The sequence below is a fragment of the Mauremys reevesii genome, linkage group 6 (genome assembly GCF_016161935.1).
Source record: "Mauremys reevesii isolate NIE-2019 linkage group 6, ASM1616193v1, whole genome shotgun sequence".
Lineage (NCBI taxonomy): Eukaryota > Metazoa > Chordata > Testudines > Geoemydidae > Mauremys > Mauremys reevesii.
Genome location: NC_052628.1, coordinates 73,292,033 through 73,307,965, shown reverse-complemented (window position 1 = coordinate 73,307,965; position 15,933 = coordinate 73,292,033). Strand labels below are relative to the sequence as shown.

At 40.3% G+C, this 15,933-nt stretch overlaps 1 protein-coding gene across 3 annotated transcripts in view; it reads right to left on the bottom strand.

Moving 5' to 3' along the window:
* Nucleotides 1-1,379: 1,379 nt before the first annotated feature.
* SNX24 (sorting nexin 24) overlaps nucleotides 1,380-15,933 on the bottom strand; it is a 130,988-nt gene continuing 116,434 nt past the window's right edge. For 2 of the 3 annotated variants that reach the window (XM_039545662.1, XM_039545660.1), the window contains exons 4-7: nucleotides 15,100-15,194; nucleotides 13,166-13,198; nucleotides 11,849-11,913; nucleotides 1,380-2,488 (exon numbers count right to left, since the gene is read on the bottom strand). In XM_039545662.1, the coding sequence (XP_039401596.1) occupies nucleotides 2,418-2,488; nucleotides 11,849-11,913; nucleotides 13,166-13,198; nucleotides 15,100-15,194 (264 nt within the window). In that variant the 3' untranslated portion in view covers nucleotides 1,380-2,417. Of the gene's footprint in view, nucleotides 2,489-10,839; nucleotides 11,043-11,848; nucleotides 11,914-13,165; nucleotides 13,199-15,099; nucleotides 15,195-15,933 lie in introns of those variants that run through there. The other variant, XM_039545661.1, reaches the window with a different exon arrangement.

Below are 15,933 nucleotides of genomic sequence, written 5' to 3'. Positions count from 1 at the left end.
TTGGTATCTGCTTTATGTTTTGTCAAATCTGCAGAGATCAATCGAACAACACGTGCTTGGTTGTTCTCTGAGACTGCTATAACATGAAACATATGGCAAAATGCGGTTAAAACCAAGGAGTTCAGTCACAAATTTATATAATGCATTATTTTTTTAACAAGTGTCATCAGCATGGAAGCACGTCCTCTTGAATGGTGGGCGAAGCATGAAGGGGCTTACGAATGTTTAGCATATCTGGCATGAAAATACCTTGCAATGCCGGCTACAAAAGTGCCATGTGAATGCCTGTTCTCACTTTCAGGTGACACTATAAATAATAAGTGGGCAGCATTATCTCCTGTAAATGTAAACAAGCTTGTTTGGCTTAGTGACTGAGGACTTGTAGGTTCTAAAGTTTTACATTGTTTTGTTTTTGAATGCAGTTATGTAACAAAAAAAATCTACATTTGTATGTTGCACTTTCATGATAGAGATTTCACAACAGTACTTGTATGAGGCAAACTGAAAAATACTGTTTTTGTTTTTTACAGTGCAAATACTTTTAATCGAAAATATAAAGTGAGCACTATACACTTTGTATTCTGTATTGTAATTGAAATCAATATACTTGAAAATGTAGAACATAAAAAAAATAATAAATTTAAATTGGTATTCTAATTGTTTAACAGTGTGATTAAAACTGTCATTAATTACAATATATTTTTTTAATTGCGTGAATTTGTTTCCAGTTAATAGCAATCGACAGCCCTAGTTTTAAACGTAAGATACAAATGTCTATTGTGAGCTGTGCTGTAAAACTACTTTAACAGAGAGAATGAATCAAGATACAAAATTATCAGTATGGCATAGTAGGTAATACTTTTGTCTCTAAATCAGAAGGTGCTAAGTTCTGTGCTCATGAGGAGTACTGACAGTTCAGTACTTACTACAGCCACTGATGATTCTTTTATAGATCTGTGATTCATGTCACAGGAGAGATCGTTTGGATCACAGTTAAGAGTAAATTCTCAATTTGAGATGCACAAGGTGCTTCACAGGGCTTATACTTGTATTTATGAATAGCCAATAGCCTGATTTCAGATTATATTTTCAAGCCTGGTAGAAAGTGACAGCTTTGCACATACCTAAGTCCCAAATCTTGCACTGTCTCATCAATCATCAAAACAGCTTCAAAATCAGTTTAGTGTTTGGCAGGAGGCACTATTGCTCCCTCAGGACTACACTACTACGTTAGGGCCCAATTCTGCCATGATGACTTGTGCTGAAAAGTCCTTTACTCCCATTAGCCCTATGAATTATTTATATATTATATTAATGAAGAGGCAATACAGCAGAACTGAATAATGTGATGTTCAAGACATATTTCTGTATAAACTTAACGCATCAAGGGATGGTGCTGAAAATTGCTAATAATGAGGTTAAACATTTTCTCATTCTTCTAGTGTTTGAGGGGAGGGGGGAAGCTGTAGTAAGAAGCTTTGAAATGTACCCATTAGACTAGAAATGAGCACAAATGATACATTCACAGTTCATATGCTCCTGTGTGCATGTTCTAGTAGTTTATTTTACAGTGCAATATCCAGTAATGGACATAACAAATTTCAAGTTCATCTGAACACATAATCAATTTTTAGTTATTTTAGTAGTAAATTATATCCTTGCTTGACCTCACCAAAAAGTGGTGTAAACTGTGGTTCACAAAATATAAGATATTACACACACAGTGTAAATTGGCTTGGAAATTAAACACACACTAGAAGTAACAACTGAATGAGGGTGTTACCATAAATGTCATGCCAAACGTCAGGTTGTTAGAATGCCATAGGAGTTCTCTACAACCAACATCCTCCTCTCACACAGAACTTGACACTGTTCTACCTAAACATTAAGGTGTAGATTTGAAATATTTACCTTTAGAATACTAATACAATACTTTAAAGTTGCATTTAATTTCCAGTTAAGCAACTGCATTTTTTAAAATTACTTTGTAGTATCTCTCTTACTGTCTTCAGTGCCAGCACTTTCAATGCATTCATTGCCAGCAATGGGTAATGCACTGGGACTATCCTGATGTAAAAAAGGATTAGTGTAATTTGTAATAAAAAACCAAGCAATATTAATAAAGCTTTTAATTCTGTTCCAAGATTAGTGTAATTCAGTGTATGACTGTCATCCTTTAGTATTAAATATTAGAGTATGTATATACATTAGTTTAAATATGGAAACAAAGGTTTTCAGCTTATCTTTTTTTTTTAAAAGCACAAACTGTAGTGACACTGATTTTAAAAGCTATAACATATTAAATTAAACTAAGATGGTGACTTTTGCCTCTTAGAATTGGTATCACGCCACAGAATTTTGTTATGTCAATTTCCTTGACACGACTTGCTTTAATTTCTTCTATCCACGCACCACTTCTACCTGGGCAGTAGATGAGGATAAAATATCCCATGGAGAACTCCTTCAATAACTACATTTGGAAAGTCATCTGAAAAACAGAAAAGAAAAACTGCTTTCTTATGTATGTCAATACCATATAAATGCTTTTGTGGAATTTAACAAGGCAAGGACTAGTATAATTTAGGATATTGCATCACTATAGTGTTTATCCCTGTTGGGAATGTACTATTAGTAATGCTGTTTCAGCACTAAAGCCACTTTAGTATAGCATAGGGCATTGCATAAATGCGCTGCCAGATTTGTAGCTTATTGATTTAAAGGGATGTTCTAATACTTAATGCTGCTAGACTCCAGCTCTTTATCTGAATCTTTTCTCACAAGGAAGATGGATTACACTGGCAATTCAATTTCTAACAAAATCTCAATATACTTGAAGGAATTCCAAGATTGCTACTGGGAATACTTTACAGCAGTTTCTCCATTGTGGTTTATAGCAACGTTTAGTCCAAGTGGACTTGAAGATGCCTGTGCCATCATAGAAGCTTCTCAAGAGCAGTGAGATTGTAGACTGGCTATTCAACATAAAAGGGCAAGTTCCTTACAAAAAGTCATCCCGTCAAATTTGAAGGGGAACAACCCATACACACACAATATTTTCAGTGCAAATGCAAAGGAAACAGCACCATTTTTTCATGTTAAATTTACCTCAGTAAATAAAATTGAAACAGATTACCTGAGGAAAAAAAGTAATAGACCCACACAGAGGCAGGAAGTCTACGTGTTACTAAAAGAAAAATATTCTCCAAATGTATTAACTCCTACCTGTGTAAACTAGAGTGACTGTCTTTGACAGTAAGAGTCAGAATTTCTCACTCCATCTTACATTATTGTTTAAAATTGAGTTTCAAACTTGTAGTGCCAACAAACTAAGAGGTGAGTTAAACTCAGAAGATACAGCTGAATAAACATCCACAGATTATTTCTGGTATGATGCTTCACACTTCCAAATTAAGTTTCTCCTTCAGCCATCAGCCTACAGATACGCATATAGGGTCGATTCAACTCCCATTAAAATCAGTGGAAAGATGATAGTTGACTTTAATGGGAATTGGGTTGTGCCCATTAATAACTTTAGGATTATTTTTGCAAATAATGTATTATAAATCTCTGAGTACGAGCACTGTAAATTACTAATAAATTAATTCGATTGTTAGAGATTTGACCAATAGACTCAAGGATATTTTTAAGTGAATGTATGACTAACCGAGACCTTTTCAATAAGAAGCATAGAGGTGATTTTCCTGATTTCTGATGGTGGATCAAGCATTATTACAAATCACTCATTGACATTTTGAGGCCAATAATGATTCCACAAGTCCTGAAAGCTGTGCACACTCAAATCACTTTTCTAGGATAATTCCTCAATATTGTTAGTATCAGTATTAGAATACACATGGTAAACGTAATCCAGTGGTTTCACTCTAAATCAAACACTGAAGTTTCAGAAACCTCTTTTTCTGCTAGTTCTATTATATACATGACATCCAATACATATGGGGAAATTGTTATTGATTTTATAAAACAATACCATTTTACAGTGTCAGACTCACTTCGAGGCTTTGTTGCATAAAGCATCTACCATATCATTTTAACTCTAGTATGTAAACATACTGAAACAGTCCCATAGACACTTTTGAAAATGTTTGGCTTTAGACATCATTCACCATTAAACCAATTTTCCATGAAGATACAGCAAGTTTAGGACTATTATTCAACTTTTACAAAAGGAACTTTAGTAATTTGGTCTATTAGAGTAGTATTTTAGATTCTGGTCCTTTTAAAAGCTCTTTCAACTACCAAAAAACAAAGGATGCAAACGTCGCTCCGGGTCAGAGTCTATGCCAGTTCTATGATGAGCTGCATGTAATTCTGAGGGTGGCCCCTACCATTACCCCATCACTGTCCGTGGACACCTGCAAGGGGGGAGTCTCATGCAACAGGGATGAGGAGTTTGAAGAGGAGGAGGCTGAGGATAGCGCACAGCAGGCAAGCGGAGAATCCCTTTTCCCCGGCAGCCAGGAACTGTTCATTACCCTGAAGCCAATACCCTCCCAACCCTCCCAAGGCAGGTTCCTGGACCATGAAGCCAGAGAAGGGACCTCTGGTGAGTGTACCTTTGTAAATATAATACAGGATTTAAAAGCAAGCGTGTTTAATTATTAATTTACCAGGCCAAGCCAGTAGCAAGTAGTCTGGAATCATTGCAGAACAAAACCTTGCAGTGAGTGGGCCCAGGCTTTGGCTATTTGCCTTTCGCTGAAAATAAATCATCCCCCCGTTAGCCATGCGGCGGGGGGAGGCCCGTTGATGCTGAGCTGTTCGCGTTTGGCTGACTGGAATTTTCCCTGATACTAGCCACGTGGTGGTGGTGGGGCGGGGTGAAGCGATCATCCCAGAGAATTGGGTGGTGAGGGTGTTGGATTGTGCTGAACATTCACCCTAAAACCGCAGCCCCTCCTTTTAAATGGCCAACCAAACGGGGTTTGCTTGGTATGGGAAAGGAGGGCGATGCTGTTTGAAACCGTTCCCACATGGTATGAAGGTTGAAGAATTCGAAACTGTTTGCCTTACTATGGCTGCCTGCAAGCCGAATTCTGTTGCCCAGCTGAGCGTGTGTGATGCAGGCACACAATCAGCAGGCACTCAATATAAGAGGCAAAATGCGACCTTGTAGCAAAAGCACATGTGCTATGTAATGTGAATTGCTTGATTGAGTGTGAAATAGTCTTCCCTTTGTTCTCTGAAATGTATCTTTTTAAATACTACTCTCCCTTTTTTTCCTCCCGCAGCTGCAAATGTTTCTATGCTCTCCCATCATCTCCGTCCCAGAGGCTAGCACAGATAAGGCAGCGAAAAAAATGCACTCGCGACGAGATGTTCTCAGAGCTCATGCAGTCCCCTCCAGCACTGAAAGAGCTCAGCAGAATGCGTGGAGGCAAACAATGGCAGAGTCCAGGAAAGCGTCAAATGAACGCGATGAGAGGAGGGAGGAGCATGCTGAGAGGAGGCAGGATGCAATGCTGAGGCTAATGGGGGAGCAAACTGACATGCTCAGGCGTCTGGTGGAGCTGCAGAAAAAACACAGACCACTGCTGCAGCCCCTGTATAACCGCCTGCCCTCCTCCCCAAGTTCCATATCCTCCTTATCCAGATGCCCAAGAACGTGGGGCGGAGGGGAGGCTATGGGCACCCAGCCACTCCACCCCAGAGGACTTCCCAAGCAACAGAAAGCTGGTTTTGAACTGTAGTGTGGCCTTGTCCTTCCCTCCTCCCCTCATCCATCACTCCACCTGGTGCTTCCCTCCTCATCCACCCCTTCCGGGCTACCTTGCGAGTTTTCACCCTATTTGTGTGATGAATTAATAAAGAATGCATGATTTTGAAACAAAAATGACTTTATTGCCTTTGAAAGCGTTGACTGAAGGGGGGAGGTCGGTTGGCTTACAGGGAAGTAGAGTCAACCAAGGGGGCAGTTTTTCATCAAAGAGAAACGAAGAGAACTGTCACACCATAGCCTGGCCAGTCATGAAATTGGTTTTCAAAGCTTCTCTGAGGCACAGAGCACCCAGCTGTGCTTTTCTAATCGCCCTGGGGTCTGTCTGTGCATAATCAGCTGCCAGGCGATTTGCCTCAACCTCCTACACTGCCATAAACGTCTCTCCCTTACTCTCACAGATATTGCAGAGCACACAGCAAGCAGCAATAACAATGGGAATACTGGTTTTGCTGAGGTCTAACCTAGTCAGTAAACTGCGTCAGCGAGCTTTTAAATGTCCAAATGCACATTCTACCACCATTTTGCACTTGCTCAGCCTATAGCTGAACTGCTCCTTACTACTGTCCAGGGTGCCTGTGTATGGCTTCATGAGCCATGGCATTAAGGGGTAGGCTGGGTTCCCAAGGATAACTATAGGCATTTGAACATCCCCAACGGTACTTTTCTGGTCTGGGAAGTAAGTTTCTTCCTGCAGCTGTTCAAACAGACCAGAGTTCCTGAAGATGAGAGCGTCATGCCCCTTTCCTGGCCATCCCATGTTGATGTCAGTGAAATGTCCCTTGTGATCCAGTGCTTGCAGCACTATTGAAAAGTACCCCTTGCAGTTTACGTACTGGGTGTCAAGGTGGTCCGGTACCAAGATAAGGATATGCGTTCCGTCTATTGACCCACCACATTTAGGGAACCACATTGCAGCAAAGCCATCCACTATGACCTGCACATTTCCCAGAGTTACTACCCTTGATAGCAGCAGCTCAGTGACTGCATCGGCGACTTGGACCACGGCAGCCCCCACAGTAGATTTACTCACTCCAAATTGATTCCCTACTGACTGGTAGCTGTCCGGCGTTGCAACCTTCCCAAGGGCTATCGCCACTTGCTTCTCAGCTGTGAGGTCTGCTTTCATCTTGGTATTCTTGCGCTTCAGGACAGGGGAAAGCAAGTCACAAAGTTCCATGAAAGTGCCCTTACACATGCAAAAATTTTGCAGCCACTGGGAATCATCCCAGATCAGCAACACTATGTGATCCCACCAGTCTGTGCTTGTTTCCTAGGCCCAGACTTGGCGATCCACGACATGAACCTGCCCCATTACCACCATGATGTCCAAATTGCCAGGGCCCGTGCTTTGAGAGAAGTCTGTGTCCATGTCCTCATCACTATCGTGATCGTGCAGTCGTCGCCTCCTCACCTGCTTTTGCAGGTTTCTGCAGGATAATGCATGAGGTGTTTACAATGCTCAGAGCAGCAGCGGTGAGCTGAGCGGGCTCCATGCTTCCCATGGTATGGCGTCTGCAGGAGAGCAAAGTTGCAGTGGAAGAGGTGGAGGATGACCGTTAGCACCACGCACATTTCCCGAGGAAGAACACACGTACCCGGGAGCCCATGACAAAAAACATGGAGAAATTTGCTATTGAGGCAATAGCAGTAGAGCATAGTTGCAGCGGAAGCGGTGTATGACGATGGTTTGCAGACCGACTGCACCATCTGCTGCCAGCAGCACCCAGGACACAACAGTGGCGGTGTCAGCGAGCTGAGCTGAGCGGGCTGCATGCTTGCTGTGGTATGGCATCTGCACGGAAAAAAGGCGCGAAACGATTGTCTGCTGTTGCTTTCATGGAGGGAGGGGAGACCAATGACATGTACCCAAAACCACTCACAACAATGTTTTTGCCCCATCAGGCACTGGGAGCTTAACCCAGAATTCCAATGGGCGGCGGAGACTGCGGAAACTGTGGGATAGTGACCTACAGTGCACCACTCCATCCGTCGATGCTAGCCATGGTAGTGAGGATGCACTCCGCCAACTTAATGCGCTTAGTGTGGATATACGCAATCGACTGTAAAAAATCTATTTCTAAAAATCGACTTCTATAAAATCAACCTAATTTCGTAGTGTAGACATACCCTGAGACTCACTGCTGCAGGGTTTTTCCCCCCCATGTAGACGTACCTGAGTCCAAATCACTTCTGATTCTGAAAGAGGCTCACTAAGAGTTGTGGTTTATTAAAGGGGAAAAAAAGTGAATGCATGTCATTTAAAATGCATTTATGGTGTGGAGAGGGCTGACTCTTGTCAGTGAGAATACTAAGATTTATAAAAAGCTGTAAATATGAGGGCTATCGCGTTAGATTTCATTACTTTAGAGCCTCCCACCTGCTTAAAGCAGCTATAAGCCCCTTTGGGCAATTCACGGCGTTTACTAATTGTGCCTCTTGGCATGTGTATAAAAGTGTGATTTTTGAAAAGTCAAAGTACAAGCTGAAACCAAGAAAGTTGAAAGTCATGCTGGTATAGTAGCTTCAAACCTTAATAACTAGTAGGTTATAAAAGTTTAAGGCTCGAGAGCCTTAATCTTTTTTTTTTTTTCCAAAACATAAGCAATTCAATTTTAGGTACCTCCAAAAATGATAACAGGATTTTCCAGGTGCGTTTGGCTAGTTTGCAAAAATAAATCCCATTTATAGAAAAGACTTTAAAAATTAAGCCTAACTAAAATGGAGTCAAATGTTCATGAGTGGTGAGTAAACTGTGAAATTAAGGTTGCCAACTGTCTAATTGTACAAACCACAAAACCCTTGTCCTGCCCTCCCTGAGGCCCCACCCTTTCTCCAAGGCCCCACCCCCACTCACTCCATCCCCCCTTCCTCCATTGCTTGCTCCCCCTCACTTACTTTCACTGGACTGGGGCAAAGGGTTGGGGTGCGGGCTCTGGGCTGGCTGGGTGGGGCCAAGGAGTTGAGAGTGTGGGAGGAAGCTCCAGGCTAAGCCTTGGGCAGGGATTTGGGGAGCAGGAGGGAGTGCGGGCTCTGGGAGGGAGTTTGGGGGCGGGAGGGGGCTCAGGGCTGGGGTGTGGAGAGCGTGAGGGGTGTAGGCTCCAGGTGACACTTACCTTGGGTGGCTCCCGGAAGCAACCAGTGAGTCCAGCTCCTAGGCGGAGGCACGGCCAGGTGGCTCTGCCCGTTGCCCCTCTCTGTAGGTACCACCCCCGCAGCTCCCATTGCCTGAAGTTCCCGGCCAATGGGAGCTGCGGAGTCATCACTCAGGGTGTGGGGGCAGCGCACGGAGACCCCCTGGCCAGCCCTGCACGTAGGAGCCAAACATGCCAGCTGCTGCCAGAAGCTACACGGAGCCAGGGCAGGCAGGGAGGACAGGACAAACCAGGATATAATAATACTGAGCTTGTAATTTCTAAAAGAGGATGGAGATAATAGACTCTTACAGTTTTCTTGAATAAAAATCATGTTCCACATTATGCGATTCATAGTATGATGAATCAAAAATTGTTCTGAGAGGTGAACTGGAAGCAGCTAAGGGCTGCTGAATAGTTAACATAAATAAAAACTTGTTGCATTGACCTTTTTTTTTGCCTGCTATATGAAAACCTAAGAACTATGTTTCAAGGCCAAAAAAAGCCTTGGTGAAGCCCTGAAGAGTTCTTTGTTCTGAACGCCATTAACTAAATCTCACACATTAAAACAAGCCATTTCAAAAGAAACCACCACTTAAAATAGTTAAAAAATTCAATATTAAATTCCCAGTGACTTCAATAAAAAAGCAAGTATGGTCATTCTTAGAGTACAGGTGAGAAGAAAAAATGTAGATGTTGAAGTGTTGCAGAAGCTTTAATAGGAGCCATCGAGCTAAAAGCCTGTGTAATGATTTGAAAATTTAGGGTATCATCTGTATATTTTAAGACAATTATATGTAATTTCCATTCTTTGTCTCTCAAGATTTTGAATGAAATTTAACAACATTCAGAATTTTTTTAAAAAAAGTTTAATTGCAAGTTGCTTATCCGGTTATCCAGAATGACTTTTAAACAAATCTTTGAGGAAATGAAGTGCAACAAAATGAGGATCTGATTACTTTACTTTCTAGACTTCTTACTTGGTCTCAAAGTCAAAATCAGGTAATCTTTTATATTAGTATGTGGATCAGATGGCAATGGTGCAGTATAGTTAGGTTTGGAAGCATTGGATTTTTATCAATAAATGTTGGTAAACACTGATTTCACTGTACACACACAGAAACCAATGGAAAATATTTCCAGATAATATCTGAAACTGAGAGGCAAAGTAAGAGAAGTGCTGCTTGAGAACTTAGTAGACTTTGATTCAAGGATATTTATTTTGTATATTTTGACATGTGATGTTGACAATTTGTGTTTTAACCATCATAAAGTTTTAAGTTTTTGCATCTCACCGTTTAATATCATTAAATATTGTTTGACCCCAGCCAAATTTCCCAAAATTGGTGAAAATGTAATTAGAGAAAAATCTAAAAAAACAAACAAACCCCAAAACCCTTAAAATTGACATTGATATCTGTTGAAATTATCAAAAAATAAAAATCGAATTCTGCAAAGCCTAATTATAGTTTGTGAACCGAAACACTGTTGAGTGTTGGTATAGCCTTTCTGCTCCCCCAGAATAAAATGAAAAAGGCAGAATTAGTTTTTAGTGTCTGCAAAATTCTCCTCCGGTTTTGGGGTGGAATCTTGGATCTATTAAATTCAATGGCAAAACTTTCATTGACTTCAGTGGGGCGCAGGATTTCACCCTTGAAATTTATTGGTATATTATACTTGCTATGTACTTTATCAGGTAAACTCAAAGAATGAAAGCTTCAGTAATTGCACTATGCTCTGGAGGAATCCAGGCCTGAAATTGGAGGTGTATTATGAGATAGGAATCAGGAACTAGAATGCTATGTACATATGATTTTATCATGAGTGTCACAATATTTGATGTTTAAAGTCCCAGCTCCTGGATTCATGTGGCTTCTTGAGAATCTGAGGTTTTTTTAAAAAAGTTTTTAGCTCTCATGGTTTTGGAAAAAAGCTTGAAAATGTGAAGAAAGTGCACTCCAGAGGCTGAGAAACCAAAGGCAAACACAAAGAAGCCAACCTTTATTATTATTATTTTAAATTTCCTCATTTAAGACAATCTTACGATTTCTTGATGCATGTTTTGAACACTTGGGGGATTTGCAGAGCCATGTGGGGAAACTTCCACAGTGTCAGCTTATTTCCAAAGCTATCTGCTTCATTTTTGTTAGCAGCCTACATTCAGGCAAACAGAGCTTAATAAATAAGAAAGAGCAATTTGTTAATTTTTTTTTCTCATTGGAAAATCCTAATTTACAGTTTAAGTGGAAAAGTCTCATACTGAAATTTACATATATACAAAAGTGTGGAAAAGGCAACAGTTTTATCAATTCAAATGAACAATGTAGGAACACTGTGCAATATGTGCCAACAACATAATCTCTGGAAGAAAACAGAGAAAAAGTACTTGAATTATTTTTACAAAGGGGAGGGGGGAACAGTAAAAGAGACAGTGGATTAGAACTACTTCTTCCAAATGTTCTTTTGAAATACATATTAACAGATCAAGGGTAATGTAAATATCCTCTGAACACATCTATTACGCGCAAAACATACAATCTTTAAAAAAAATCCTACAGTTTAGAAATGATAAGAAATGACAATAATCCAAGTGGAAATACAAACATGTTCACAGCAGCTCAACTGGTGTTTAGGGGAAGAGCACATAAAAAAGGACTGTATCTTTAGATCAAACCCTGCAGGCAAAAGAACCTACACAGTCAACAAAAAAAGAGAAGCAGTATTTTACGTATTTTTATGATTTGAATCCAAAGTAGATTTGGTTAGGAGAATAACAGAGAGAAAAAAAATACGTCTGCATATAAATCATCTGCCCCAATTAGGATTTTAAAGAGCTTTATATAAGAACTATTGGTTTATTGGCAGACTATTAGAATTTGGACCAGTATCACTCGGCAAGGCCTGTATTAATAATAATGTGGTTTATGTGGTGTAGGGTCAGATCAGTAAAGAGCTGTTAACAGATGACAAGTTTGATTACCGTTGGCTGCAGGCAAGACATATGGATCCCTTAGGAACAGCAGCACAGGCTGGTGGGACAGTTTGCTGGAAAGGTCAAGAACAGGAATGTCAGCATCAAGGGACGGTAAACAGGATATACTACAAACTACCTTTGATAAAGTGAGGTGACCCAAGCTGCTCAGGAATAACATCAGTATGTTTCTGTGCGCAAACTCTGTGGAAAGGAGAAAATTTTCTGGGAGCAAAGCTCCCTATTGCTTAGTGACACTTAAAGTGACAGCATCAGCTTGAAATTTGAGGTGAAGGGGTCACACTCCACTGTGGTGGTGGTAGCAGTGATGATGGCTTTAAGCCACCATTGAGCCCTCCTGATTCAGGGCTGTTCTGTTGTCCGTAAGAATATTTAGACCATTAGGTTAGCCTCCTGGGCTGCCCAATGGGCCACAGAACGACTCGGAATCTGTGCAATACTCCTGCCCCAGATACTACCCCAGCACACCCCCTATGCCAAGGCTTGTGAGAGTATAATTGGGAGGCAGCCTTATAGCTGCTGTCCACAATAGCTATGCCAAGGGAACCCTCCCCGACCAGTAGCAAGGCTGCTAAGGCCCCTTCACACTGCTCTGAGTCTTTTATGTAGAGTAAAGGGGCCAGAGCAGGAGCAGTTTTTTTTCCTTTTTAAATGAGAAGTAATTTTAGGTGCTATATCCAAATGCCCTTGCCAAGCTTTCAGATTTTACAATCCCATTTTCCTGGTTTTAGTTTTTATTAAATATTCATCTCTTCCCATGTGAAAGATCCATGCAAACAACAGGAGCAACTAACTGACTGACTGTATACAGTGAAACCCAATGTATGCAAAGTTCTGTTAAAAGCATGGGAAAAAATCTCATTTTTTTTCAAGTATAGTCCTGTTACAAACAACACCCAGCATGAAGTAAAAATGTTCACAGAGAGAGTTAAGTTGAAGGTGTCCCTTTAAGTTTCTGTAAGAAATTCCAGAATATAAATTAAAGAGAGAGATGTGCAATTCATACTACAAACAGATCTGGTCCAGCTTATGAAACCAGATGCAGTGGTTAATAAATTCACCCAAAATTTAATGCCAAGATATTGCTATTTTGTCAACTGCTGGAACAAATGTAGGATGCCCTTTATGTGTGTATATCTATCTATATATACATATATATCTAATTACTTCAGTGTCTTTGTTTTATATATTAGTAGACTGTTAAACCAATTTCCTTAGGAAAATTAGCAAAGGAAGCATGGCTTTTATTTACTTTCACCACATTTAATTGTCTAGAAATGCTAGCAGTAATTATAAATTGCTCACCTTGATTCTTCAGATTCTGTTTCATCAAAAGAACTAAAACAAAAATGCAGACAAATTAGATTATGCTTGCTTATAACAACATTAACATACAACTCCACATACAAAGAAAGCTGTTAATAACAGCTACGAAAGGAAAGACCCTTTATCTGGTCAGTGGCTGTGTAATGCAACACAATTAATATGGAAGAACTCTCATGATTTTATTGTGATCACAGCTTCTAAGTGACAACATGTATTTCACTGGAACAGATTCACATGCATAAATATATAAAAGTGATGGGGTACAATTCCACTGAGAGATTCTGGTTGACATCATTAACTACAAGAGAAGAGTGTCAAGCAGCTTGTCCCTAAATCACCAAAGCTGGCATATTTACATTTTTTGGGGGGATAATAAAGTTAGCACATTTATGTTTCATATTATTATTGACAGCAGCCTAATGGATAACATTACACTAGCTATAAGTGAAGTATGTTTGCTGTTATATGAGCATTTTCAAACCAATATCAAGTGTATGATAAGCAAAGTAAACCCTACATATCTTAAAGAGATTCTGTATGTACTGAATGTGAACAATGATTTCCCAAGTTCAGTTTGGAACTACAATTACAAGGTTTTATGAAAAATCATGACCCAAATCTAAGTCTTTTTGGAAACACCCATGTAAGGGAGTACAAAAGGCTACGAGGCTGCCTTGAGAGTTTCCTTTGCATTCTTATGCTGGGGTGGGGGCAGGGTTTACTACAGCGTGGAAGAAAGCAAAGACCTGACTCACAAACCCTGTCCAAGATCCCTTGCCTTCACAATAGTTCTGGTATGCTGTGGCTCTAGCCCCATTGACTGACAGCACAGTTCTACTGGCAACTTCCTTGACCACAGTTAGGCTTTGGGAGTGAGATCCTTATGCTCGCTCCAGCCACTTTACACCAGGTAAAAGGGCTGTAGCAGAATAAAGGGGTTCCAAAACCCCCAGATCTGCGTGGGGAAGGGTTCCCTGGTGCAGGAACTGTGGAAGACAGTTATAAGGCCACTTTCCTAGGACCATCTCACAAGCCCTGGCATGCTAGGGAAAGGGTCGTGCAGGGCCACAGCACACAATACTGTGGGGATTCCAGACAGTGATGCAACCTGTAGGGGAGCCAGAAAAGGGCTGTCTAAATTACTTTGGGGTCTGCTCTGCCTGTGGATAGGCTCAGGATAGGGACGGCACAAACATGGCTTAAAACCTCTTTACCCACCCTCCTTCCCCAAGGCTATGAGTTCTGTGTTGCACCTCTTAGAGGCACAGCAGAGAATTGCATCCTAAGAGTGGAAAGTACAGCAGAATGGAATATAATTTGACTATATTATTCTGGGAATCTCTGGTATACTGACGGGAGGATAATGTGCATCTTCATGCCCCCTTCATCCAAACCAACCCTGAACCCTTTCCTGGAAGAGAACTGTGGACACTGGTATAGTCTATGCCACCACGGAGATAGGGGAAGCCAGGCACTGAGGGTCACCAGTTACAATTGGCACCCATAGAAGTAAAAGCAGATTCCAAACCCTGCCCCATACCTCCCAGACTGGAAATCTTGTGGATTTATTTAAAAAAAATTTGGTAGGTATTTCAAAGATCTGTTAGACAATCCCATTTTTTTTATCTTGCTCACATCTAAGCCTGTTTCTGCTTTGCTTTCAATGGATATACAATAAATGTCACCCCTCTGTCTTTGTACAGGATGTATTTTATTTTACCATCTTTTATACTACGCAAATATACCCACAATGAAACTAATGCTCCTTTTAGTTATAGTGGTGTAAGTTAACAGCAAGTCCATTTTAAATCAATGGTGTTAAATCGTAAGAGAACTAATACAGCGCAAAAGGAGAATCAGCTCTGTCTTGTTTTTCTGTACATTTGGAGTTGTTTTAGTTAATGTGTTCTTACCCATAACTTTCCGCCTTTGGCAGAGAAGGGACATGCCGAACATTCAGGAAGTCTAGAAATATTTTGGGGAGATCTTCATTTTCTAAAATGATAGTCTGTAATACAGAAAATACACAATATTGTTCAGTTCTTTTCTCTTTCTTTTTATTTATCCTCTAACAATAACTTTTAATAAGTAAACCACAATTACTCCAATTCTTTTCTAGTCACACAAGTTTACTAAAGTAAACATCTTCCAATACATGTTACTAAATTCTGAGATTATGTCAGATTATGGTGATGCAACACTGTCCTTTCCCATGCCAGTATCAGACACAAACATTTACCCAAGAAAAGGTTTACTATAAGTTTGAATCTTAAATTTGATTTTTGGTACACTCATTTCAGAATAAAATTTTGATTTTGTTGTCCCCTTTTAAAATCAAAATCAACAGCAGCACATGCTTAATGACCTCAGCTACTTCATTTCCAGCGCTTGAAAGTATCCCATCCATCATGGCAGTAGGAAAAAGGAACTCTCCTGTGTGTTCATGGGCTTACTCAGTGTTATTAATGCAAGATTTAGGGAATGTTAACAAGGTGAGTTGTTTGTTTGGCTTGACAGATTAGCTTACAATGCACTGGCCACATCTATAGTGTGGTCACCAATGACAAAGGCCTGGTGAAAGAGCTACTATCTAGACCTGCCATACTATTCCATATTAATAATGTATGGCCTGGAATCCATTTCCCTTCCCAAATATTTTCACCAAACAGATGATTTGTAGTTTTATGAGTAAATTAGTAAATTAATTAGAAATAGATTTAATAGAAAAGGACACAACAGGTAAATGG